The 27648-nt window shown below is 41.7% G+C and overlaps 1 protein-coding gene across 7 annotated transcripts; it reads right to left on the reverse strand.

The window, feature by feature from the left end:
- PIGR (polymeric immunoglobulin receptor) lies at positions 1–27521 on the reverse strand. 7 transcript variants are annotated; one of them, XM_035123130.3, is made up of 12 exons: positions 27365–27500; positions 15587–15812; positions 10978–11081; positions 9156–9494; positions 8377–8706; positions 7149–7472; positions 5261–5575; positions 4381–4519; positions 3658–3776; positions 2124–2252; positions 1913–1968; positions 1–1214 (listed from the first exon to the last, which is right to left on the reverse strand). In XM_035123130.3, the coding sequence occupies exons 3-12, from the start codon at positions 11033–11035 to the stop codon at positions 1125–1127; spliced, it is 1899 nt and encodes a 632-aa protein (XP_034979021.1). In that variant the 5' UTR covers positions 11036–11081; positions 15587–15812; positions 27365–27500; the 3' UTR covers positions 1–1124. The 7 variants fall into 7 exon arrangements, with proteins under 7 accessions (XP_034979021.1, XP_034979022.1, XP_034979019.1 ...); XM_035123131.3 differs by lacking the exons at positions 15587–15812; positions 27365–27500 and adding exons at positions 13526–13570; positions 14248–14594; XM_035123128.3 differs by lacking the exon at positions 15587–15812 and having other exon boundaries at positions 27365–27521.
- Positions 27522–27648: the final 127 nt, after the last annotated feature.

The raw sequence follows: 27648 nt of genomic DNA on the forward strand, positions 1-27648 counted from the left end.
TTCACATTCAGGATATTTTTATGTCAAAACACACTGCTCAAAAACATTGCATACAAATAACTATAAAGTCACTTGATTCCAGATGATTATAGACTACAGAGTCAGGCTCACAAACAAAAAATTATATTTTTATGTTTTGCGTTTACTGAATTAATTTTTAAACGATTATTTTTCTCATTATATAGAGTCCACCAACAGCAAAATCCAGCTGTTGTTTTCGTATACAGATGGACACAACATTTGTACAAAGTTTCAACATCAATACCTATTAGTTTAAAATGTTTCAGCGTTTCACAGATATAATCAGGTACAGAATCAGTTCCCGCCCATCCTCCCCATCCCTTTCCTTCTATTCATGATTGCATGATTATGTGATGCTAGTTTCATTTCTTTTCTGATTATTGATTCATTTTGTTTTGTTTTACATTTTCTCAATAAAATTGCATGAAATGAAAATCTCTGAAATGTGGTAGAGTGGAAAGAGGGCAGGGGGCTTCCACACCATACATTTAAAGCACCATTGTATTATTTTAACAGTCATGAAGACTCATGGGAAATGCAGCTCTGCAAGGTCAGCACCCATAACAAAATACAATTTCCATGACTTCTAAAGTGGTGTAATAGGGCTTTAAATGTTTTGTGTGGATGTGATGAGAGAAAGAAGATAAATCAAGCAAGCAAGCAAGCACAGATTTGTAGGGGATTGAATTCAACGCCAGGCTTTATCCAGGAAATCCAGAGCTACAGCACCTCTAACAGTTGACTGTCCAGCCTGTGCTTGAGGACTTCCAGTGAGGGAGAGTCCCACCACCCCTCTAGGTAATTGCTTCCATTGTTTAACTGCTCTTACCATCAGTACATTTCTCCTAAATCACAAAACTTTATTAATTTGATTTATATAACTTTGAAATGACACTATTGACCCTTAAAGGGGTTTATGCTGATCAAGAAATATTGTATAGCATGTGGCAAAACTGAGACAATTTGTGGAAATATTAGCATCTCAGCATAGCTCGCTATTTACTTATTCTAATCACAGGCTGCCTTTACTCATTATTGCATAATTGGCTTCCACCGGTCTTCCAAAGCATTTGCAATGAAACTCTTCAGCCATCTGCAAAGCTCTATTGTTCCTGGTCTCTTCTTGCAGGGGTCTTGTTGCCTTCATTCAGCAGGACTGTGGTATAAGCCATCTCAATTTCCTCCGTGGAGCCCTAAAAGAACAAACAGACACCCCAGTACTATTTTAATTTGGTCCACAACATGGCCGCTTCCTGAGAGAGAACTCCAGTTTGTGAGGCACTCGGAGATATCTTAGATGTCTGCATCAAAGAAGCAGCTGCTCATGCGTAGGTTTTCATATGATTTGCACCCCTGCCTGATCAGTAATGCCCACATGCACACAGATTCTCACACACTTTGCTCCTTTAGGGCAGGCAACCATACCAATGCGTGGCCCATCCAGGAATGAGGCCAGCAGCATCCCCAGCATCCCCTGGGGCACCCTTTCATGTGCTGCACACATGAAGGCAGCTAGTTTGATCTAACTAATTTACTGTCTGCAACAGTCTATGCCATTTTTCATCCATCACAAAGGGGCTAGCAAACTGAAACGTAAATTTAAACAACAGTTAATCTGAAACTACCAATAGACAACAAAAGAAAAGAAAATAGACTTTTTTTAAAAAATGGAAGAGAAATAACAAATTAAACTAACTGAAGGTTTGTGCATCCTTCTGAAAGGAAGAGAATGAGTACGGCAGTTTAGGGGGAAGCTGCCCCCCAAAGTCCTTACTTAATACAGTAACATATAAAGAATACTAGAAGCTTTTAGAATGAGTTTTTCCCCCCTGCTTCGTAACTGGGATTACCAAGGGACTATTACAGTCCTGTTAATCTAGTTCGCTCTTACCCTCTTTGTCTTCTTTGGTTTACCAGTCTCCTTAGGACTGCCACTGGTTATATTCTCTGTAAAGAATGAGAGATGTTAAGGGGCTGAACATGAAAATAATAGAAAGCTCTTCCATGAATACACAACTTTCTTAAATGAATCACTATATTCCATTGTCTCTCCCCATGAACACCTAGTTGTAGCTAGAGTAAATGTTATACAAGGGTCTTACCATCCATCATCCCTAATTGGGTCTCATTAGCATATTCCATGCATACATTGTCCTTTGCTCCGTACTGTCTCACATTCTCAAAATCTGTCATGCTGATGTTTGTCCTGTAGCTCCCAACTGAGACCAAATCTGTAGAAAGGAGAGGGGAAATGCAATGCAGTTCTTCATCCACATAATGTGAACAAAAATGCATAATACTGTGGTAAATTGTGCATATAAATACATATACTGGTGAAAATAATGCATTATATCAGAAAAAAATGATTTGCAAAAAATGTGTACTTTATGCAAAATTGCATATACAGTACAAAACATACATAGTAGGAGAAATTTGCACAAAAATGTTGATGGATTTTCATGAGGACTTAAAAAAAAAAGCAAACTGATGTAGAAATGTGGATAACTGAACTTAAGACTGGGGGGGGAAATGAGACGTGGAGAGAAGCCAAAATATTGAGACATATCCACCCATCTCAAATTCTGAAGCAAGGTCCTCTTCATTCATTGCAGCTACAAAGAAAGCAAGCATAGAATTGCAGCCAGAGAAAATATTTGTGGGTTTCTCATGGGGCTAACAGGTAGAATTAGTGATTGTGCTGCTGTACCACCCATGTGAATACTTCATACCAGGACCATTACACTCTTATTCTTAACTGTGATCCAGAAGACAAAAGGATGCCAGTGTAGCTTCATAGAGTATATGTGCCTTCATGTGCATCTAGGCATTCCTGGCATGTGAGTTGTTTCTAATAATAATAATAATAATAATAATAATTTATTGTTTATACCCCGCCCATCTGGCTGGGTTTCCCCAGCCACTCTGGGAGGCTTCCAACAGAAAAATGAAATAAAATAATCTATTAAACATTAAAAGCCTCCCTAAACAGGGCTGCCTTCAGATGTCTTCTCAAAATCTTTTAGCTGTTTTTCTCTTTGACATCTGATGGGAGGGCGTTCCACAGGGCGGGCGCCACCACCAAGAAGGCCCTCTGCCTGGTTCCCTGCAATTTGGCTTCTCGCAACGAGGGAAGCGCCAGAAGGCCCTCGGTACTGGACCTCAGTGTCCGGGCAGAACGATGGGGGTGGAGACGCTCCTTCAGGTATACTGGACCGAGGCCATTTAGGGCTTTAAAGGTCAGCACCAACACTTTGAACTGTGCTCGGAAATGTACTCTAACAGGAGTTAAGAGACAAACAGAGACCCCAAGGCTACATGGAGTCTCCTTTTTTGGAGGTCTTTAAGTGGAGACTTGACGACCATATGTCAGGAATGCTTTGATGGTGTTTCCTGCTTGGCAGGGGGGTGGACTGGATGGCCCTTGTGGTCTCTTCCAACTCTATGATTCTATGATTCTATGCACCCAAGGAAAATGTTTCTGAAGTTCACCTCGCTAGAGTTCACAATATATTGTTTGGGAAGTGATAATTCAAGTGCTCAAATTCTAACAAAATTAAAATTATAACTCAAATTATAACAAAAAGTACATAAATTTAAAATTATATTCCACACAGATAAGAACTTGTATAGATTCACCTGAATGCTTGAAAACCTTGCGCTTCACAACAATACCAATTGCGACAAGAAGCAGAAACACAACTCCAAGGGGGACTAAAGTGGAGACCAGAACTGAGGAAGTTTTACTATCTTCATGGCTGAAAAAGAAGTTGAATTGGCATTGTAGTAACTTTAGAATGCATAGCCAGTGCATACAAATTTTTGGAAATAAATAAACTTGCCTAAATATTCTGTTCACATGGTCAAGCGTTTCTTATATTCTTATGATATTTTAAAGACATCGGGTACATTTCCAGAATCTATTAGTATTAGGAGCAAACTTTACATGCTTATGGTAGCTCCATGAGTTTTTCAACATGGAAGAGCCCCAATCACACAAAAAGGGGGGGGGTGTCTAATTTTGAAAGCAAAGGGACATGCAGGCGAGAAATAGAGGACTCTTCTACCCTTCTGCTTATCATTCTTCAGCTCAAGAAAAATGTCTAGGGAGAAAAGCTACAGGGAAGGGATGAGAACGGCCTCTGCACTCTTTCCCTGTGAAGTTCTTTTTGTATTTCAGATTGGACTCTATTTTTACACAAAGGGGAGCAGGCCTGGCCCTCAGCATGTGCCAACTGTCAGTTTATCTGATTGCTCAAAATGTATCTGATACTGTAAATTCAGTAACAAAATGTGACTTGCTGCTTCTTTTAGATCCCCTTGCTTCTCCTTATACAATGCACTCACACATCAGTGACTCACCTGTCTACTGGGCTTCCAACTCCAGTTGCCTCCTTAGCTTCATTTAAGGGAAGGCCCCTGCTTCTTGGGTCGACTTTAGGATTTATAACATCACTGGGTTCTTTGTCGGAACTGGAATCTTCTTTAGGGTTTTGAAACACTATTTAGGCATGTTTGGAAAATTGGGATCAAGCAACATATAAGAAAACAAAAAGCAGAAAAGAAATAAAATAGTCAGTGCCTTATGATAATGGTTGTATCTTGGCTTATTGCTTGCACACAGACCCCCTTCATTTCTGCCCTATTATTCACAATAAAACCAAGAAGGCTTTAATTAACTATACCGTAGTTTCTCATTTTGTCCAAAGAAAAGTTTTACTACCTTAGAAACGGATATTAAACCAGGATATTAAACCAAGCCTTGATTTAAGATACTGGATGATAGATTCCTGGTTTAGACAAAATGGGAAGCTGTTGTAAACTAACATTAATTACAGTATTGGCAATGGAAGGGCAAAGGGCTCTATGCAGAGGCTAAAAGAAGCATGCATGTCTCAGTAATCCACAGTAATCTGTTGTGTGGAAGTGCCTTTAAATGCTCCTGTTTTTAATTGTTGCCAATCTATGTTACTTGCAGAATCAAATTATAGAAAAAGTATCTTGTGAATTGTTTAATTGAGTGGTTTAAAAATGAATTATGGCACTCTAGCAAACCAGGAGCATAGCTAAATCATGTCATCCATGAAAGGCAAAGACCCACAAGCATGAATCTGCTCTTGAACTGCTCACTAATTATAATGTGTCAAGATTTTGAAGCAACCCATAATAGGCCTGGTAAAATGTGGACAGTACAGGATATGAAACCTGCTGTGTTGTCCCTCTGATCAGAACTGAAGCTCACCTTCTTGCACTTCCAGATGCATTGCAGTTGTTTCTGCATAGTGACTTCCACGTCTGACTCCACACCAATACCACCCTTGATCTGTTTGTGACACTTGGTCAAAGTTCAGCGACAAAATTCTATTGGTTGCATCACAGTTAACCACCAAGCCATTTTCATTTTGGGTGGATAAAACGAGAGGTTCACACCCAGTATTCTTCCACTTGCACCAATACTTCTCATAAGCAGCATATTCACATGTGTAAGAGCATGATAGTTTCAGTGGGGCACCGACAACAGCGTTGATCTCATTATCTATTACTAAATTGGGTATCCCTGTTTCAAAATAGGGAAAGCATTAGAAGGAAATAGGCAATCAGTAAATCACTTTAAATCAAAGACAGAGAGCCTAATTTTAGCATAGTTAAATGAAATAGCTGGTATACAATACAGTATATCACATCACACACCCCTAACTGGACCAGACCAGACCTTCCCAAGCACATATTCCTGTGACAAATAGAATGCATGAACTAGGCAATTATGAATAGTGTTTGCTGCAGAAAATCCAAGTAGAATGTACTTTGGGTATTTCCCTTTCAACAGAAAGAAAAACTACTGTCCTGAGGATTCTGCACAGGGGGAAATGTGTTTTCAATGTGCTTCAAATATATGATGTATAGACAGTGGCAGAGTAAGCCGATCAAATGCCTGGGGTGGTGCACATGCCCTGTGCCTGGGGCAGGGCTAGCCGACCGTGGGACGGGGCCAGCCGCCTGCGGAGCGGGGCGAGTCGGGCCCCATGGTGAGTGCCGCCCGGCATTTTGTCACCCCCCCTTAGTAGTGACACCCGAGGCGACCTACCCCCACCACACCCCTCCACCCCTGTGTGTAGACAGCCTATCTTAGCTTCTTAAGAAATTAGCAGATGAAATTAACAAGTTATCTAGTGGAATGGGCACTGGGTACACATTTCCTGTAGAAGAAAGAAGTGGAGGAGGAGTACAACAATGGCAGTTCTGGACAAGCAGTTATCAGGGCAGTCCTATCTCTTCAAGGTGGTAAACAACAGCAACAATAAAACCAGGAAGTAGAGTTAGTGATTAAATTTCAAAATTGGATAGCATATCCTTGCCTTATTTTCTTTAGCAGAATCTGCAAAGAATTCCTATTCTGAATGTACCCTAATTAGGACGTGTAGACAGCCAGATCCACAAATTAGTTTATCTAAAACTATTTGCTGTGATTCTAAACAACTGGCTTTTATCTAGGAAATCTCTTTCAGTCCCATTCATCTCAATGTTAGAATTAAGTCGTTCTCTCTTACTGAAATTAATGGGAATTAAATTAGACATTTAATATGCAGTTTTCTTAGTGTAAACAACCACTGTGAGAATAATCTGACAAAGGATCAATACCCTAGTGGGTTGGGAAGGGCAGTCTAACCCGTCCCACCCACCCACCTACCCACTGCAATTTTTCCATCTACCCACCTCCCACACTCTATGTAGGATTTCCACTGCAAGAAAGTTTCCATTATCACTAATGCAAAGGGAGGGGGAGTGTTTTCACTGGGGTCTCAGGGAAGAAGTTATTTTCTTCTACCCAAACCCTACCTATCATTGAACCAATCCTGCTCTCTCACCCAGTGAATATTGCCCCATTTTTACAAACCAAAAACAGGCGATGTTTCATGTGATAATGCATTTCATTTCATTTCATGTCCAGCTTGCTCCTTTCTGGATTATTCTCATTATCTGCAACAAAGTCCCTTTGGAAAACAAGTATAATATTTAGGACTGATTCAGTTTGATCCTGCTGTGCTGTATCAGCTTAGGCTCTGCAACACTGAAAAAAAGAGGCATACAGTTCTGCTGAGAAGCACATTAGAGGAAACATGGTATGTTACCTTCTACAATCTTCAGCTCTGTTGCTGACCTTCTTTCCTCTTTTCCATCTACTACACACCAGTAGAACCCTGCATCCTTCTCATTCAGTTGGTTCAACAGGATGGTGAATGTTCCATTTTCTGGGTTATCATGCATCACTATTCTTCCCTCATAGGAATCCATCACCCACCCAAAGTCATTTATTAATGGAGTGCATCTGTTTTTTTCTAACTTGCACCACTGTTTGCGTGTATAATTCTCTTTTGGATCATAATGGCATTCAACAGACACTGATCCACCTTGGACTCCTCTTGCTACAGGTTGTCCTTTGGGCACCAAAGCCCCTGGAGAAAGAGAAGGCATGAAATCATTGCTGTTGTTGTTGATTTCATTTCTATACCTCTTTATATATTTAAGGGGGGGAATCTTAAAGCAGTTTACATTAAAATTATCAAATAAAAATATATAGAATAAAACATTATGGAATAAAGTCAAGTGTACATTCAAAGCAACATCATTAATGGGAAACTGAAATATTATCTTAAAGATTTCAAAATAAAACATTACAAAAGTGGTCCACTACAGAAGCCACGTTTAATAACATTTAGCATACTAATAACACCATGCTCCAAATCCCCAGATGATAGCTCCAAATGGTTTCATAGAGATGTTCTAATATAGTAAGAATGGACACTTGTGGGATTCCACAGCCCAAAAGCAATGGAGCCAATAAACATTCTCCTAGTACAGTACTGGACTACTTCTGCAGATAGGACCAGAACCACTGTAATACAATTCTCACTTCCCTGAGTTGCTCCAGATGAACCCCATAGACAGTGGTATCAAAAGCCACGGAGATGTCAAGGAAACCAACAGGATCACATTTCCCACTGTTTCAGTGCTGAAACTGGGTTTGAAACCGGATTGGAATGTATCTAAATAATCTGTTTCTTCCAAACATACCCATAGCTAGCTGACAACTACCTTCTCAATCACCTCGCCCAGTAAAGGAATATTAGAGACTAGATCGTAGTTTTCTAAAAAACCCTGGATCCAGAGAGGACCTCTTCAAGAGGAGCCTCCTTCAAGGCAGAGGGCATAACGTCCTCCCACAGTGAGACATTGTCCACTCCCTAGAGCCATCCAGTCAATCCCCTCCTAGTAGATTTTATCAGACATGATAGGCAAGGATTAAGAGGGCACTTTGTTTGCATTCAGGACTGCAAAAACTCCCAGTCCATTACCCACCTTCATAGACATGTAGATCCAGTTCCTTGGATTCTCCCCCTGCCCCATAAATCCCAGCTCCACAGAGATATGACCCTGAATCTTTCTTCTTTAACTGAGTCATAAAGATACTGAATGATCCAGGAGTCCCGAGAAAGCTCAGCAGAACTCTTCCTTCGTAGGATGGGTCAATTTTTCCATACGAGTCAATAACAGTGTAGCAATCATTCTTTGACATCTTGCACAGGTACTTCCGAGCACTTGCATATTGCGCACCCAAGTCACAGTTCACAGTCACTGATCCATACTGCTCAACATAAATGAGTTGAGCTTCATCAGGAACTGTTGAATCTATAGTAAGGAGACATAGCTTTACCATTTCTCCATCTTCCATTTTACAATCTCATGCTGTTCTGCATTGCACTATATATTGCTCCATGGTTCTACATCTTAGGACTTCCTACATTTATTCCATTAGCTTCCCCCCTCCCCCAAAAAAGTAATTAAACAGTTGGAGACTTCAAGGACTTTCTCCCTCCCCATCTACAACTGTTAGTGTCAAGAAGTGACATTATTACCACTGTGTTCCCTCCCCTTCATACTCACTTGCCTTCCCATCCACAGCTCATATGCATTCAGAATTTGTTTGTCCCACAATAAAACAATAAGATTATTTAGTTATGCAGAGGATGAAGCAGGAAAAAGCGGAAACTAAAAATCTCATCTTCCAATAAGCCATAGATAGGTTGGATATTTGTAGCTTGCTTCTTACAGAAAATAAAGTAGCATTATATATTTACCTTCGGAAACATCCAGCTTCACTCTGAAAGACAGTCCATTGTCATTTAGTGAAACACCACATTTGTACATCCCCATGTCTCCCCTTCTCAGCTCTGATATTAATATAGTGAATATGCCATTCTCTGGAAAGTCTGTTATTAAGGCTCTGCCTTTGAATTCTCTGGCAACATAGCCATTGCTAGAAATGATGGTTGAACATTGCCGTGTTGATTCCTTGCACCAGTACTTCCTGCTGTGTCTATTCACACTAGTGGGAGGGTAAAAGCATTTCACGGTAACTGAGCCGCCAAGCAAGCCAGTCACCTGCCGTGGTCCAAATATGGGACTTGAAGTTAAAACTGAAAAGGGAAACAAACAGTGCACATCACTAGCTGCCACTGCATCACTAAAATAAAAGCTGAAATTATGGAGAGTGTCAAACTACAAGCCTTAAATAAGATTGAGCCCCTGCCATATGCAGTTTGTGTGATCTGCTTACCAATGAAACTTAAATCCCGTTCTGCCCTGCCCCTGACACCCAATATGTTGCATATCTGACGCTTCTCCCAAAACAGGTTGAGGTTCCTGCATTTTTGTATTTAATAATAAATGACATAAGCATATTAAAAACTGTTTTAATGCTACAGTACCATATTGGTGTGTCCCAAATGCTTGGGAAAGCAAGCATGTCATACCCACCAACATTTTTCCGATGAAAATAGGGACATCCTATTCCATAATAATAATTTTACTATTTATACCCCACCCATCTGACTGGGTTGCCCCAGCTACTCTGGGCAGCTTCCGACATATATAAAAACATAATAAAACATTAAACATTTTTTTAAAAACCAAACTTCCCTATACAGGGCTGCCTTCAGATGGCTCGGGGGTTGGATAACTCCATACCCTCCAAGATTTCTCCAATGAAAAGAGGGACATCCTAAGGAAAAGCAGGGCATTCTGGGATCAAATCAGAAACCCAGACAGCTTCTGAAAATCCAGGACTGTCCCTGGAAAATCGGGACCCTTGGAGGGTCTGACATGTCTTTGTCTGGTGCTGAAGTTGGTGCCATGCAGGCCTTCGTAGAGAGCCTTCCATAAACAGGGAGCCACTACAGAGAAAGCTCTCTTCACCATCCTCCAGATCTTTCTGAGAGGTGGCGTGCACAGAAGGGTCTATGATCTCAGGATCTCTGCTGGTTTGTATGGGGGAAAGCAGCCCTTTAGGGAAAGTGGCTAAATTGAATGCTAGGGGTATAATCCTATTTATACAGATTTCTTATTTTGGATTTAATAAACACCTTGCATTCTAAAAGTTCTTCCAACATTAAAGGTTTGTTGTGTTGCAAACAGAAAGGGCAGCTGGATAGTATCAAATGCCTTTACAGCACCTCACTTTCATCTATATAATAACCATCTATAAAGCCTGCCTCTGCTTTCTAGGCTGAGCAACATATTACTTAGGAAGGCCACTTCTTCTCAGTTTACACTTCAGAAATATCAACATATGATTAGAAAAGCCAGGGCATCATCCAGGTTATCAGAATTTTAAAAAATAAGCAGAATTAATTTTAGTACCATCTGGAACAAACACTAAAATATACAGGAGCATATGCCAATCAAAGTTAGGCATATTTACGTTCCATGAATTTAAATCCATCCATTAAAATTCATGGGACTTATATGCACTGGGATTTGCAAGATCATTCCTTAAGTAGTTGTTTCTTCATAAGTGCCTGTGGGTTATACTGTATCAAGGGTACAAATGTTTTGGGCTACTGCCCTATGAAGATGTATAAATTGTGTTCTTAATATCTTGGTGGTTGGTTAAATACTCACGGCTTGCAGATTCAGCTTGGACAAAGGCCAACAAAAAGATGAAGGCCAAGACGGCCATTTTACTCAAGGGTCCTAAACCTGAGATCCCAGGTTTCTAATGCAAACTGAAATTCAAAAAGAAACGATTACATCTGTAAATAGGCAACATCTAGGATAGGGATAGTGTGTGTGTGTGTGTGTGTGTGTGTGTGTGTGTGTGGTGTGAAACAGGCTTCAATAGTACATCAACTAAATAACTCTGCATAGAATCTTAAGTGAAAACATAAAAAATAAGAATCATTAGCAATGTTCAGCCTGGCATTGTGAATGAATATCGCTTGATCCAGGTCATGTACCAGTATTTGAGATAATTTCCCCATAACATTGTGTTATTTAGCTAAGAGAAACTGTGAGCTCAAAGAAACATCCTCAAAATTCATTGATTTTTCTTACAGTAATATTTATACTAATTGACTAACCAGTTCATTTATTAAAAGTTGGAGAGGTTGAAAGTTTTAAATAACTTTTAGAAGTTCAAAGGATTTATGAACTACAGTACATAGATTTGACGGTGTGATGAAATTCTAAAATGATGCACTAGAGGGCAGTCGCAATGTACAGATGTGTCTGGCAACATACGCCAAAGACCAGAAAACAATCTTGCCACTGTTTTAATAGGACCTGCTCTATTTTTATTAAAATCTATGGCAGTTTTGCTATTGATTCCAGTAGGATGTGTGGACAGTACTCCTAGGCAAGAAGTGATTGTTATATCTCAGTATATCTAGAGGCCCCATTATCATGTTCGTCAACATTGAAACTTTTCTAGGGGACAGTGTTCTTGCTTACATGTCATCAGAACAGAAGTGATGCTTACATCATGCCACGGAGTGGCAGTTTTATGGGTGGTCTGTCCCACTGTTTGCTGGGTCTCCTCTCCAAGCCTTATCTCTATACCCCTTTGTCCCTCCAAATCTTTGCTCTTCATTTGCTCTATTCAAACTCTCATGATTTGAAACTGCATTTCAAGTAAACATATATAAAAGTCAGGAAGCATTATATAGTTATAGTGCCATGAGACTCCTAGCAGCTGTTCATAATAAGAAAAACAAGAGTCTGAGCTCATTCACACAACATGCCAAGCCAAACCTGGGCTTAGTGAGACTGTGTGAATGTGGCAGGCTCCCAAAGAGGAGCTCACAGCCACTTTGCTTCCCCTGCCCCTATCCCCTTCTCTGCCATGTCACACTGAGCTAAGCCATGTTTTGGCTTAGTATGTCATCCAAACTGGGACTTGCAATTAAGCTCTTTCATCCCGTCTTGAGCTGTAGCCTTGGCCCAGTTCAAGAAAACACTGTAAGCCAAAACTTGGTTTAGCATAGTGCAACGGGGGGGGGGGAGCAAAGTGTGTGCAAGTTCCACTCCACGGTTTGTCCTGGTGTGTTGTACAAACTGGGTTACTGGGTTCTAGTATGTATAACTGAGCTAGAAAGGGATGATTCCAGCCTGATGCTGTTGAATGCCAGGGACTCTTGCAGAGCTAAGCCAAAGCTGATGTTTTTATTTCATTGGGGTTTTTAAAAATATAATAATGCTTGCTCCTAACTGGTGTTATGAATAAGAGGATATATCAATGCTTTAAAAAGTGTGTTGTTAATTATTTATTTAGTTGTTATTTTTACGCCACACCTTCCTTTCCAAAAGGGAGCACAAGGCAGATAATACAATGTCAAAGAACACATTAAAAGCATTCACCAGCTCCCCAGCAATAAAACAGCAACATTTTTTAGGCAAACTCGAATCATAGCTGGATAAATAGGTGCATTTTCAAGGTGAGGAGACAGCCTGATTTCACCCAGGAGGAAGTTCCATAGGTGCGATGCTGCCATGGGGAATGCCATATTGTGTGACTGCCCTCCTCACTGCCACCATTTCCTGAACCACGAACAGGGTCTCTTCCACTCAGGGCTGGCTCTAAGGCAAGGCTGGGTGGCGCAGGGCGCCAGGGGGGAAACGGGGCGGGGGGCACCGGAGGGATCTTCGCACCACAGCGCCAGGGCGCCAGATATGCTTAAGACGGCCCTGCTTCCACTGCTGGCAAAGTCTGGTTTGGGAGGCGCTCCTTCAAGCACTTGAGATCCAAGCTGCTCAGGAACCACTGACCCACATCATCTCCATTTTGTCAGGATTAGGAACATAAGAAGCTGCCTTACATTGAGTCAGACCATGGATTGTCTACATTGCCTGGCAGCAGCTCTCCAAAGATACGGTAAATAGTCCTCCCAGCCCCACCTGGAGATGCTGAAGATTGAACCTGGGACCTTCTGCAAACAAGGCAAATGTTCTATTACTGTGCTATGACCATTCCCCAAATTCAGCTTCAGATTATTGGCCATCATCCCGCCCATCACCACTCCTGATGCAGATGGTGTAAAGACTGGACATTGAGAAGACAACATTCAAAATCTCATGATGTTGAAGTTTTTGGAGCCTCCAAACTTAGCAGCTCTGTCATCTGTGGATGGAGATTTCTGCTCAGAATTAAGTTGCATGTTCCATCTTGAGTCACCTTCAATGTTTGCTTCCTTACATCCCCCTGCCGTTCTATCCTGTTCTACTCAAGCAGAGGATTGTGATGGTGGAAATTGGTGTGTGTGTGTGTGTGAGAGAGAGAGAGAGAGAGAGAGAGAGAGAGAGAGAGAGAGAGAGAGAGAGAGAGAGAGAGAGCAGCGTTTAACTAGTATCATTCTCTTAGCCCTCATTCACACACAATATTCCTACAGAGTTTTTCTAACACAGCGTGTTTGTTCAATATTTCTAATGCCTACATTTAGTAGAGCTTACAACCAAGGCAGCTTGCAGAATAGCATGCTGTCGGGTCTCTATCTTGCCCATCACATTGTCTTAAATTTTCTGCAAATACATAATAAGAAATAAAAAGGGCTGAACACCATAGGGACACACAGCCAAGGCAGTCTTAATAGAAAGTGGTTAATCAAGTAGATATGATAAAGTTTGGCAATGGACTGAATCAAAACATGGGACCCAGTTCCCTTTTTCAAAAGGTTCCAACTTTTGATTGCTAGAAATCTGAATCAATGCCAAATTAGACCCCAATTTTGGAACAATCCCTCCAGTAGGCATTTGCTGTCTCTTCCTTCTACCTTTCAGGGATCAGACCAAAAGGGTGACGATTTCTTCCACCACACCCAATTTTAATAGGGTGATACATACATTTACAAACACAGTTCCCTCCAGATGCTCTCCCAAAGACTGGTCTTTGCCACCTACCTCTCGCTTCCCTAAATAGTGTTTCTGGCACTCTCCTTGCTGCCCCGTTACGTGCTGACTTAGGAAGAAAGAAGGCTACATGTTAGGCAACTCAAGAGCTGCCAAAAACCACTCCTTAAAATCCAGAGAGTTTACATTCTAAGTTTACAGCTGATCCGACCTTTACACCTCTTCTCCTTTAGTCAGAAACACAGAGGTTAGAGGGCAGTGTTTGTCTTGAATTTTCTCCTTTGCCCCAGGGGGCAAGATGAGAGCTAATGGACTTCAGTTAGGAGGAGGTAGATTTTGGTTGAACATGAGGAGAATCTTATTGATGGTAAGAGGTCTTTGACAATGGAATCTATTACCTACAGAGCTGGCTGGCTATTCCTCACTAGAGCTTATCAAGCACAGAATGGACAGCCATTCATGGGATCATCACCACACTTTCAGCAGCGGTGGTGTTGCTGTTCTCTGAGATAAGGATGTGGTGAGGTAGCCACGAAGTCAGGAAAGTTCTGGGTTGATGGGAGCAGCTTTCCACTGACAGGAAGCCGCCACCAACTCAGAGTTCCCCCAACCTGCACACACACACCCATCCTGGCAAATGCAACACTGCCATCGGGAGAGTATGCACCACTGCTGACTGCAGTCTTCATGTAGCTCTGAATGTTCTGCATCAAGCAGTGGTTTGGACTAGCTGTTCTGCAAGATTCCCCCCCCCACACACACACACCTCTATAATTCCTCCATAGCTACTGGGGCCCATGCAAGTCCTTGGCACCTTCGGAAATAAGACTTATCTGGCATTATATATAATGGCCTTGGGTGGGTGGGATCACACAGCTCTTCTACTGCTGCACAATATATACATTCAGAAGCAAAATCAGTGGCAACACCAAAGGCTCAGAAGGCTAAGGTTATGGGTATCAGCTGTTTTTCTTGGAACCGGTACCTGAACACATCACTTCATTCCAAGTCTTGACCCGAGTTCAAGTTCATGTTCATGTTCAGTTTGCAAGTAAGTTAGTTCTTGTAAGGTACTAACCCTCCTGCAATGTGTCCCATCATGGAATGTTCATCCAAAATCCTTGCTTTTTTTCTCTTCCTCCCATCATAAGGGTTTTAACAAACCAAGAAATCCCACTAATTTCTGCTTACCCCACCTTACCCTCTGAGCAGACAACTGCAGGTTGTTTGGCACTGAATTTTAGGCATGGCCTGAGGCTGCCTGAAGCTTCGCTCTGAACTATTTCCTCAAGGCTTGGAAACAATCGCATGGGAAGAGGCATGGGTTGTGTTTGTGTGAGTGCAATTGTGCAGGGGCGCACGTGTAGTCATGGCAGCCAAGTCATCTTACCCAGGGGTGTCTTGCCCATAGATGCAAGTGGCATGGGGCACCAGGGTACCAAGTTCTGCAGGGCACCAGGGAAGAGACGAAGGCTGGACGTGGCGCCTCTCGGCATCAGCTCACCCGCCTCACTGAAGCAGCGCCGCATCCCTGCCGGAGGAGCCACCCTCCAGCCGCTGCCTGCCTCCTCCAGCCCCGCAAAGCTGTCAGCAGCGCTGTAAAAAGGTCAGCAACTCTGGGAAACAGGGGGGGAGAGAGATCTTTGCACCACGGGACCAGATATACTGAAGACGGCCCTGATCTTACCATCCAGGAAGGGGTGTTTTGCAGCATTTGTGCAGGCAGAGACTATAGTGAATGCCAAGTAAGCAGTGTGCAAATAGCCTGAAGAATTAATTCTCTGGGGATCAGGTGATGGACTTTGTTATAAGGGGTAATTCCCAGAAGTGAAAATATTTTATTTCCTCCTTTGCATAAAAGATGCCTTGTTGTTCTTTCTTCCTCTTGCTGTGGTGTTGCTCAATGGCTACTTGTCTTAGGCTATTTATTAACTCCTGGACAATGAAAAAAATGCCCTTTCAGATTCTGAGCCTCCGTCTGCTATAACACTTCCCAGCTAGAGGCTGGTATAAAACAAACAAGATGGCCTTGGCTTTAGAATATTTTAAACCAAGGTCCTCTCATTCTCTGGAAGCTTGAAATATTTTCTCAGTTGGTTAAATAAGTTTTCTCACAAAAGCTCTCTTACTTGAACAAATCATTCTCCGGCTCCTGCATAATATGCAAAGGTAAGCAGGGTCTGGTACGGTTTCTAATTGGATTGGGGACTGTGTGTTGAGATTCCCACATTGCAGGGAATTGGACTAGATGATCCCAAGGGGCACTTCCAACTCTACAATTTTATGATTCTATGATGCTACATCCAATTACTTCTTGGCCCTCATTGCTACTGAGGGATTCCTTCAGTTACACAATTCTCATTAGTCCATCTTGCCTCAAGGTCCTCTCCCCTCTTCCCTTGTCATCAAGCCTCATCCTCCCGCACCTACCATTCCCTTGGTTTCCGGTTTCCATCACCAATGTTGGTTCAAGATTGGGGGGGGGGGGCTTGTACAAGATGCTTCAATGGCACCTCATATCTGAGTGGGCCTCCCTCCTTGTCACTGTCACCACTGCCCTTTTGCTCATCCTCCCATTCAGCACCCAAAGCAGAGGCCATGGCAAGTGGAGGCTGTTGCTCTTTCTTCTTAATCTTCTTGCTGTTTGCATGGTTGGAGAGGACAAGTGAGAGGACAGGCAGCAAAGAGGAAAAGGAAGAGCAAGACCAGGGAGCTCTGGGAATCAGCAGTGAGGGCCCTAATGTAGGCATTGGCAGGTGCCAGACATTGCCAGGCCCTGATGCTGGCTCCACCCTAGAGGTTATATCAGGATTTAGTCTTGATCAACCCAACAGTGTTCCTTTTCCTCACAAACATTGAACTGCAGTCATTGGTGACTTGGTTCTCTGAGTAGCTGTACTGTTCAGAATTTTCTGCACCATCACACTAGCCCAGAAAATCAGTGCAGAGGGAAATGTGAATAAAATTGGGTTATTCACTGAAGGGAAATGAAGTTGTTTTCTTTAATGTACAGAAATGTTTGTGTCACAATGCTTATGCAGAACACTGTCCCGCATACCATGGTAAACTGAAAAGACAATGGAATTTAGTAAAAGTCATTTGCTTGGCCTTGAGATTTACCAGTAAATGTGAGAATTCTCAGAGACTTTTCATTGATATCCTAAATTTTAAGACATATCAGTAAAAGCAAACTTCCATTGATTTAAATTTTGGTGTATCTCATACCAAACATTTTATTAAAGGTACTTATCTCAACAAACATTTGTTTCTGCAAGGGAATAAGAAATATATACTAAAAATCAACATAAATATGTTGAGTCATTATCACACACATGTAGGCAGTGCTTTTTTTCTAAAAAGAAAAAAAGTTTAGGAGTACTCTCATTTTCCTCCTCATATTGAAATACTGCCCCTCAATGAGGCCAAACTTAGATTCACAAAATGTTTAAGGGTATGCGTACCTCTGCATACCCCCAGAAAGAAAAGCACTGCATGTAGGAATAAAAATAGCAGAATATGGTGCATTTTGTAATTCTGCTTTAAATTTCTAGGATTTAGGATTGCAAAGAAAGGTTTGTTGTGACAGGACTTCAAACATCAAGAGAAAACTATAAAACAAAGTAACACAAGATCCATCATCATTTCTGGCAGCAGGAAAGAATGAGGCTGCCCTTACAAACAAAATTTGACTAGCGGATTTAAATCACTGGTGCATATCAGGAAGCGGGAAGTTGTGGTACAAGCTTTAACCTGAACAGACAGACAGCTATATTTGCATTTCTATTCTCTCACAGATTGACTGCATAGTGGTTTAGAGTATTTTTTAAACACTTATTACTGTCACTTCATTAGTGACTCATTTCCTTCAAAGGGGAGTCTAAGTCATATTAAATGTATCAACAAGTATTAATTTTATATAAAATTTTGTATTATATACTATCTAATCTATCTATCTATTTCTATGCAGGTGGTGTGAACTATGAATTGCTGGAGATCTTAGTAATAATAATATAATAATAATAATTTATTATTTGTACCCCGCCCATCTGGCTGAGTCTCCCCAGCCACTCTGGGCGGCTCCCAATCAAATATTAAAACAATACAGCATTAAATAAAAAAATCTTCCCTAAACAGAGCTGCCTCCAAATGTCTTTTAAAAATAGGATAGCTGCTTATTTCCTTGACATCTGTTGGAAAGACATTCCACAGGGCGGGTGCCACTACCGAGAAGGCCCTATGTCTGGTTAGAGCTTTCCAAACTTTTAATGTTGGTGACATACTTTTTAGATACCTATGCACCATTTCGTGACACAGTAATTCAGTTTTACTAGCAAACCAGAGCTTAAACTAACCCCTTTCCAGCTCCGGGAGGAGTGAGGGGAGCATTTGCGCAACACACCAACACACTGCAGCTGACACACTAGCATGCCACGACACACAGTTTGGAAAGCTCTGTCTTAGAGTAATCCCACATCACACTGTGTGCTTTATTATAGAAGATAGCATCATCTTATCCAGGGGTTGGCAACCTGCGGCCCGCAGGGGTCATTTAAACAGCCCTCGAGCCATCCCCGAACCGAGCCGCCCACTTGGCGAGTCCCCGTGCGCTGCGCTAAACCAGCAGAGCACAGAGCAGGGACTTGCTTCCGTGGCGCCGGAAATTATGTCTGCACAGACACAGATGCAATCTGGCCCATGGAACAATCTCCGCGGGAGTGAATCAGCCCAGGTGAGGTAAACCTTGGCCCCCCCCTGATCTTATCAGTCCCAACTATATATGAAGAATAGAGTCTAGTCTTTCCCTCCTCCTTTGCCATGCTAATCTAGCATATAGGTCAAAGAAATAGTATCATTCCTGGGACAAACATTCTAAAACATTCTTGTTTAATGCCCATAAGAGTGGTTATGATCAGTCACAATATGTCCTTCTATGCTTTGTTTGCCTTGGCCAAGATTGAAGTTGATTCTCTCTCCCCCCCCCCTTTGTAATCAAAACAGCTGACTGCCACTTCCTGGTAGTATGTGTGCTTTATTGAAAAGGTTTCTATGCTGCCTTGTAGAGAAAAGCCCTCGTCAGGCAGCTTGTGCAAAAGGGATAAAACGGATGCAACATAAGTTCAATAAAATATCATCGAAGTTTAAAAGATCAGTTCAAATATTTTTTTAAAAACCCATCCCTTTCTCATCATTTAAACAGCTAATATGATTGTATTTGCAGGTCAGTTGGTAAGAGCATGGTGCTGATAACACCAAAGTTGCAGGTTTGATCCCCGTGCAGGACAGCTGCATATTTCTGTATTGCAGGGAGTTGGACCAGACAGTCCTCAAGGCCCCTTCCAACTCTATGATTCAATTATCTCAACAGGGTCTGTGAAGTACGGTACATCTTAAGGCAGGGACCAGTTGATACAGGGGCAACCAGTCCCTAAGATAACCTGGAGTTATCTAGTGTCACAACTGTATATTGCACTTTACAACACATTCAAAAGGTTTTATTTGCAGCTGTATAGCTGAGTCTGAGATTCACTAATGCTTTGATAACTGTGGTAAGGTCTGATTGTTCTAGATAGGGCCATGGCTGGTAGAAAGCATTACTGACTTTTGCTTCTACCTGAAATTCCCAAGAATCCGGGAACACACCCAAGCCACAGTCTCAGGAACATTGGTGTGTGTGTGTGTAACTTTTATAATTTGCATATAAAGGTAAAGGTAAAGGGGCCCCTGACCATCAGGTCCAGTCGTGTCCGACTCTGGGGTTGCGGCGCTCATCTCACTCTATAGGCCGAGGGAGCCGGCGTTTGTCCGCAGACAGCTTCCGGGTCATGTGGCCAGCGTGACAAAGCTGCTTCTGGCGAACCAGAGCAGCACACAGAAACGCCGTTTACCTTCCCGCCGGAGTGGTCCCTATTTATCTACTTGCACTTTGACGTGCTTTCGAACTGCTAGGTGGGCAGGAGCTGGGACCAAGCAACGGGAGCTCACCCCGTTGCAGGGATTCGAACCGCCGACCTTCTGATCAGCAAGCCCTAGACTCTGTGGATTAACCCACAGCGCCACCTGGGTCCCTTAATTTGCATATAGTCACCTTGAAAGTCAGCCAAAATTTGCCTCTCGTAATTTACATTCACATATGCAATGTTTTGAGAAAGGTTGCAGTCGTATTCACACTTCTGATGTGTCATGTGTATATATGTCTCTATATATTTTTTATTTATTTATTTATACCATATTTTCCGGTATATAAGACGACTGGGCGTATAAGACGACCCCCAACTTTTCCAATTAAAATGTAGAGTTTGGGATATACTCGCCATATAAGAAATACGGCCTGGCGTAGAAGACGACCCCCGACTTTTGAGAAGATTTTCCTGGGTTAAAAAGTAGTCTTATATGCAGGAAAATACAGTACACACACACACACACACACACACACACACACACACACACACACACACATGCAGTACATGCATACATACATACATACATACATACATACATACATACATACATACATTCCATGCCCATCTGGCTGGGTTTCCCCAGCCACTCTGTGCAGCTCACATCATACATTGAAACAGACTAAAACATCAAACATTAAAAACTTCTTGATACAGGGCTGACTTCAGGTGTCTTTTAAAAGTCAGATAGTTGTTTATTTCCTTGATATCAGAAGGGAGGATGTTCCACGGGGAGGGCACCACTACCAAGGAGGCCTTCTGCCTGGTTCCCTGTAACTTCACTTCTTGCAATGAGGGAACCAGCAGAAGACCCTCAGAAGAGGGCTGACCGATGGGGGTGGAGATGCTCCTTCAGATATTATGTATGTGTATTGTTATAGCCTAACCATTCACAGTCGGAACTAAGCAGTTTCTATAAATTCTTATTTCCCAGCACACAATTAGTTAATATTCACCAGGCAGTTTAGGAGGAAATGAAATACAAACATCACCCGGCTATTATTTTATTGATTTATTGATTTAATATGCTGTAAACCGCTTTGAGATTTTTATTTAAAATATAAAGCGGTATAGAATTTTTTTAAAAAAAATACCAAGTCACAAAACAATCGCAAAAAAGTATCCTTCACTCTGAACAATCTGACCTCACAATGGGGAATTGCTTGGAAAATGGCCCTGATTTCTGTTATTGAAACTGACTGTGAAAATGGATGGTTTCAAAAGGCTTGGCTGTTGTAAAATTAAACCCCTGTAAGATACACTTTAGGACAAAGGTGAACCAAAGGTCATAGCTAATTCATTACTGAAAGTATCACAGACTAATAAAGTAGAAAGTTACAAAGTACTTCTCATTTACAGTCTTGACCCTGAGAATCTGGGCTGATCATAAAGCCTTCTAAAAACAGAATCAGATTTTTAACACCTTAAAAAAAAATGAAACAGCTACAGTATTTACTCAAGTCTAAGGCACCATTGAATCTAATGCGCACCTCAATTTTCAGAACCTTGAAACCAAAAAAAGTATTTGCTGGTGAAATGTGCCATTGAATCTGATGTGCACCTTAATTTTCGCCATGTAATTTGGCCAAAAAAGGTGAGCATTAGAACTGAGTAAATACGGTAAATAAAGTACTCCACAAAATTGAAGATTAATTTATCAATTAATTATGGTTCTGTTGCCAGTCTTACAATCAAACTAAATATCTCAAGAGTTCATCAAGCACAAACCCAATATGTTCCTACAATTTAAAATCCCTTATGAAACTACAGTTCATTTGATCTCTGTCAAAATTGTCCTGCCTGTTAAGGATATCCATTCTACCCCAGATGAGTTACAGTATTCTGATAATGTGTTTGATCAAGGGAAAATACAGACAAAACCTGAAATTCATAGGAGTGAAGCAATACAGCTAACTATCCTTTTCAAAGTTGTTTAGGTACACTGTACAAGCTGACCTGGAATCAAAATTATGGGAAGCTTCATGTATTATGTGAATTATGCAAGCAGCAGGCATTATGAATATGGTTAAACTCTCTACCTTGTGAAAGGGAAACTCACTCATCTCCTCTGCATGCGTGGGGAATGCATGACTTCCTGTTCACACGTTGTTCACATGTTACCCACAAGCACACATTTCCAGTTTCAGTACTTCTGCAAAGTCACCCAGTTTTCTACCTCTTATCTGCACTATTATCTACCTCTGTATAAACATCTAAGATAAATAGTGTCAAGTTGAAAGATACAGTATTAACATATAACCAAATGTCAATTGCATGTACACCTGAACATGCTTCAGTGTGTGTGTGTGTGTGTGTGTGTGTGTGTATCTAGCACATTGAGCTATACTGTAACTGTTAAATCTTCATTTGATAACAGTAGCTTTAATCATATTATGAAATGGTTATTCTGCAGAATTCTGATGCCTACGAAGTGTTTAAAAGAAATCAAGTGGGCTCATACCATTGTGAGCCTTTTTATATGTACATGTGCTGGTAACTTGACTAACTGTTCAAATGTTGGTTTGCTGGGTACACTATTCCGTATTATCACTTCTTCCTCCCCGCCCTCCACCTCAGCTACTGTTCTTAGAAAGCTAAAATTGGAGGGTGGAGCTGGGATGAGAAGACTTGCCATTTCCCTAACCCCCCTTCTTTTTCTTCATAATTTGAGCTTTGTGGGGAATGAAGTGGCCGGATTTACGTACAGTATAAGCTAAACATGCAATAGCTTAGGGCCCCACTCTCTTGGGGGCCCAAAAAAAATTTAAAGGAAAAAAAACTGGATGTACATTTCCAATTGTATTTCAGTTCAACAATTACTTTGATAAAATACATATTTTGTTATGTGCAAATGGCTTTAGGTCCATAAATTACCATATACCATAGATTCAACACAAAAAACTGTGACAATTTGTTGTTGACAAAGGACAGCTTGACATATAAAGGGCCCCATTACCTTCAGTAGCTTAGGGCCTCATCAAACCTAATTCCGGCCCTGCCCACAGCCAGGCTTGAGACTGGAAAACTAATGTTAGGCAATGTACCACTTTAAAACAGTCACGGCTTCCACAAAAGAATTCTGGGAGCTTCTTAAGTGTGCTGAGTGTTGTTAGAAGACCCCCTATTCCCCTCCCAGAGTTATACCTCATAGCGTGGTTTGACAGTCAATCCCTCTTTACAGCGATTGTAGCTCTGGGAGTGGAGAAATGGGATTTCTGTATGCTGTCCTCACTCCTGAACTCTACACATTCAGCAGTATGTCTGCATAGAATTTATACACATACAACTCATAGGGCCCTCTTGCCATGCAGATCCAAACCTACAATTGCATGCATGTAGACTCAATAGCTTTCAAATAAAAATGCCTGGGGCAGAACCTGCTGCTCATATTCTGCCCCTCCTCATGTGTGCCCAATAAACACAGATTGAAGGTCTGGAAAGGGCTAACATAAATGCTGCCACTGACCAGACCTCCATATTTGCTTGCATCACTGCTACTTACCAGGAGGCAGATGGAGAGGGTTGAGGAGGTGGGGGGTTGGCATGGTGTAAGCACACTAGCATGACCTTGAGATTAAGAGTTTCATGCTCTACCGAGCTATCTCCTTTCAGGAAGTATATTGCATTTAATTGTGTCCTCCCTCAAAGAGGGCACATGATGTGGTGAGACCTGGCAACCAAACCCTTGTGTTGCGGTTGGGTATGATTGGTTAGCCACAACACCCGATTAGTAGGTCCCTTGATGATGGGTTCAATCTGACCAATGGGCACTAGCCAAAATGGATCAAGGGACCTATATATGCCAATGCAGTAAGAGCTGTTCGGCAGTGGAATTTGCTACCAAGGAGTGTGGTGGAGTCTCCTTCTTTGGAGGTCTTTAAGCAGAGGCTTGACAGCCATATGTCAAGAATGCTTTGATGGTGTTTCCTGCTTGGCAGGGGGATGGACTGGATGGCCCTCGTGGTCTCTTCCAACTCTATGATTCTATGATTCTTTTGGTCAGTGCATCAGAACACCCACCCACCTCTCCCTATATTTAGGGCTTGCACGCTTGACCTTGCTATGCCGTTGTGTGTTGTCTGTCATTGGGACAGGGGCAAGGCAGGAATTTTCCCCACTTCGCTGATTGGCTGGTGCCATTTGGGTTTTGTCTGCCGCATAGCAAATTGTCACAACTTGTAAGGTTGCGGATAGGCTCTGGTTCAGGTGATAGGGATGGGGGGAACACTCTTGCCATCCCTATGTGAAGGGGTATTCTGTTATAGGAATCCAGGGACTCAATGGTTTGGTCAACCCTGCGAGGGGCTATGCCCGTGCCTGAGTCCAGGGGGACATCTGGGTGGTGGACACAGCATGTCCCTGGCTTTCTGCCATTCCAGGTGCTCACCCTAGGCTGACCTATGATGGAGCTCTGGGTCAGCGCTATCTGCAACGGTGCAGGGAGCTAGTCGAACCAGAGCCTATGCAACCACTCACTTGCTGTACTCAATAAAGCTGTGGCCTAAATTCTGCCAAAAACCAAACCAAAATTTGAGTCTTGTCTGAATTTATTTAAGGGGGAGGTTTAAAGGTCTTCACACACAATTGGATGCAAGTGTCATAAAGCTTTGCAAGAATTAACTATCTCATAATTAATTATCTCATGTCGCAAACCAGACTCATTACCACTTTTTAGAATAATCATAACGTGCCCTTCGCTCATCATTTGCATGCAGTCATGGTTTTTGTTTCTGAATCATGACAGGAGTCAAAAGTGAGCCAAGAATTGCTTAAGAATTATTTTAAAAAACACAGTGACCATCACACAGTGTGCTTTGTTCTTGAGTTAATAATACAGCTGCAATGACCTACTTATGGGCAAGTCATCTGATTTAAGAACTAATCTAGAAGAATTGGAAGTGTGCTTGAAAGTTCTTAAGATAGAAGTGAAGTTAATTTCACAAGAAAATGAATAAAGATGATTCAGAGATCTGCACACCTGCATCTTAACTTCACTTCTACCTTAAGACCTTTCTTAGGCCTTAAAAAGAAACATTAATGAAAAACATGGAAGAAAATATGAAACATGGTTTATAAAGGGGGACAGACCTTATGAACGCTCCTTTATAATAGTCTCATTTATTTGTATCTAATTTGATATATATGTTAGGTATGATGTAAGCTGGGTGGTGAATGTACACGGTTGCAGCCTGGTGGATGTGCACAATGGCTGGTTATTATGCACATTAAACATTCAACTTACATTTTTTAAAAGCTAGTGCACAAACATTAGAACACTGATTGCCTTCTGTCACACCCTAAGATGTAAAAGGAAGTACCAGTAGTTCCAACTTTAGAAGAGAGGAGAAAACTAGGAATGGTTCCACAGGAAAATGTAACTTTTCTCCTTGCTCTGAGATGTGTTTAACACCCTGCCTTCCACAAGGACCTGCCAACCCCTCATTCCAAACTTCTGTAAAAGTAAATCTGGAGGCAGATTAATTTGACATCCCACTTTTTAAATAAATAAATATCTGGTTCGGGAGCAAAAAAACTTCAGCAGACCTACTCTATTTAAAGGTTAGCAAAGTTAGTAATACACTATTCCTTCCAAATATTGCTCCCAAAGCACTAAAACTCAACTTGTCAGGGCAGCTCTTCGAATGAAATCTGTAGACCTCAATTGCAATCCAGTGATAGGAAAGTTTCCACCTTCCTCTGTCAGGACATCAGTTCTGCCATACATTACTACAGCATGTTGGGGAAATTGTGTCTAACAAAAATTCCTTTATGATGACTTGGTGGGTAGGTTTACCTTATGCTAAGGGATTCACTTGTTTTAGGTCTAGTTGATTCCTCCCCCCTCCAAGTTACATTGGCTGTCAGTAGCATGAGACACTTAATCTCAGGGCCATGGGTTCAAGCCCCAAGTAGGGCAAAATATTCCTGCATTGCGGAGGTTGGATTCTATGATTTTTGACTGTGGCCCTGATCTAGGTTTTGACTTGACTTACTGAATGGTGCACCTTGAGCCAAGTACCTTTCTGCAACACACTGATATTCTGCTTGTGACCATTATCATTCAGTTTAGATTGATGGAGATGATCTTGCTTCACAACAAAGAGGAGAACCAGATGCTCCTTTAGTCACTTAACACACCCAGAGTTGTTACTGAGTTTCAATTTGAGCAACATTTTGAGGTGAATTTGAAGATTCCTGATTTGGTGAAGTATCTCAGAAATTTCAAGGGAAGCAAAAATAATTTTGATGACTAGTGCAAGTCCTCAGTAGAATTTTGCACATCCTAAGACTGTCGTTGAACTCCATCTATAGCAGAATTTGAGGTTAATTTGAAGGTTCCTACGGAGCAGGGGAAAGAATTTCTGATGAATTCCAAAGGCACTGTAGTGCTCAGTTGGGCTTTCACCCAAGACAGCCCATCGCATCAGCCTTGTGTTGGGTGAGATGGTACATGGGGACTTTGTGTAAGTGGGCAGCTCCTACGAGCAGCACAAACCTGATTGGTTTGATGTGCAGGTGTATTTGTGTCTTGTACCTCATCCTGGTAGCGCTACCAGGTACTCTTTAGGAACAATGCCTGCATAATGCAGCCTCATGCAATGTCTGCTCCCTTCCTGCCACAATCACCAACTGATGTTCTAAGTGGTAGACTTTGTGGCAACAGCAGAGCCCCCTTCAAGTGTCACTCAGCGGCAGCTTCTGAGTGGTGTTTTCAGCCCCTTCACACACACAATGCCAAAATAATCAACAAAAAATGGATCCATATGGTTTCCATAAATATCTCTATCTACCAAACAAGGCCTCCATTCTTTAGTACCCATTTAAAAATATACAGCTAGGCTGAATTCATAAGCAAGCTATCATGGGGACTTACCTCAGGTAAACATGGTTAAGACTCATCAAAGTGTTTATATATAAAAATGTGTCTGCCACCTAGTGATTAAAATAGCCTCCACATAAATTGATAAATTGCATGATTTGGAATGACTCCTGAACAAAACGTTCAAAGTAACTGTAGTAAGCATCTCTGGAGCAGTCCTAAATTTCCTTGATACCTCTACAGATTGACCTTCTAAATATGAAGGCTAATGTCTCAGAGCCTGGAAATCAACATTTTCATTTTTAAAATTTGTTGTTGTTGTTCTGTTGTTGTTACAAATGCAGCAATATAATTTCACACTTCTAGGGAATAGTAAAGAAGCATTACTCACATTCTGGATTAGTTGTGCAGAGTAGACCACTGGTGGAAAAAGCACGTTTTCTCTTCTGTTCTATCCTCCTACTAGGTCGAAAATCTGACCCTTGAGTCACTTCACTCTTTATGGCTTCCTAAGTACAGCTGGCACAGCACTGGGATTTTACAAAAGTGAAAGTGTCATAAGACCTCCTCTTAACTCCAGCCCTGTACATCCATCCACCTGTTGAAACTTCTTAAAGGAATACCATCCCACAAATGTACCATGCCAGTGGTTCCCAATTGATGGTCTGTGGATCC

Source organism: Zootoca vivipara, chromosome 7 (assembly GCF_965207765.1).
Source record: "Zootoca vivipara chromosome 7, rZooViv2.hap1.1, whole genome shotgun sequence".
NCBI classification, from domain to species: domain Eukaryota; kingdom Metazoa; phylum Chordata; class Lepidosauria; order Squamata; family Lacertidae; genus Zootoca; species Zootoca vivipara.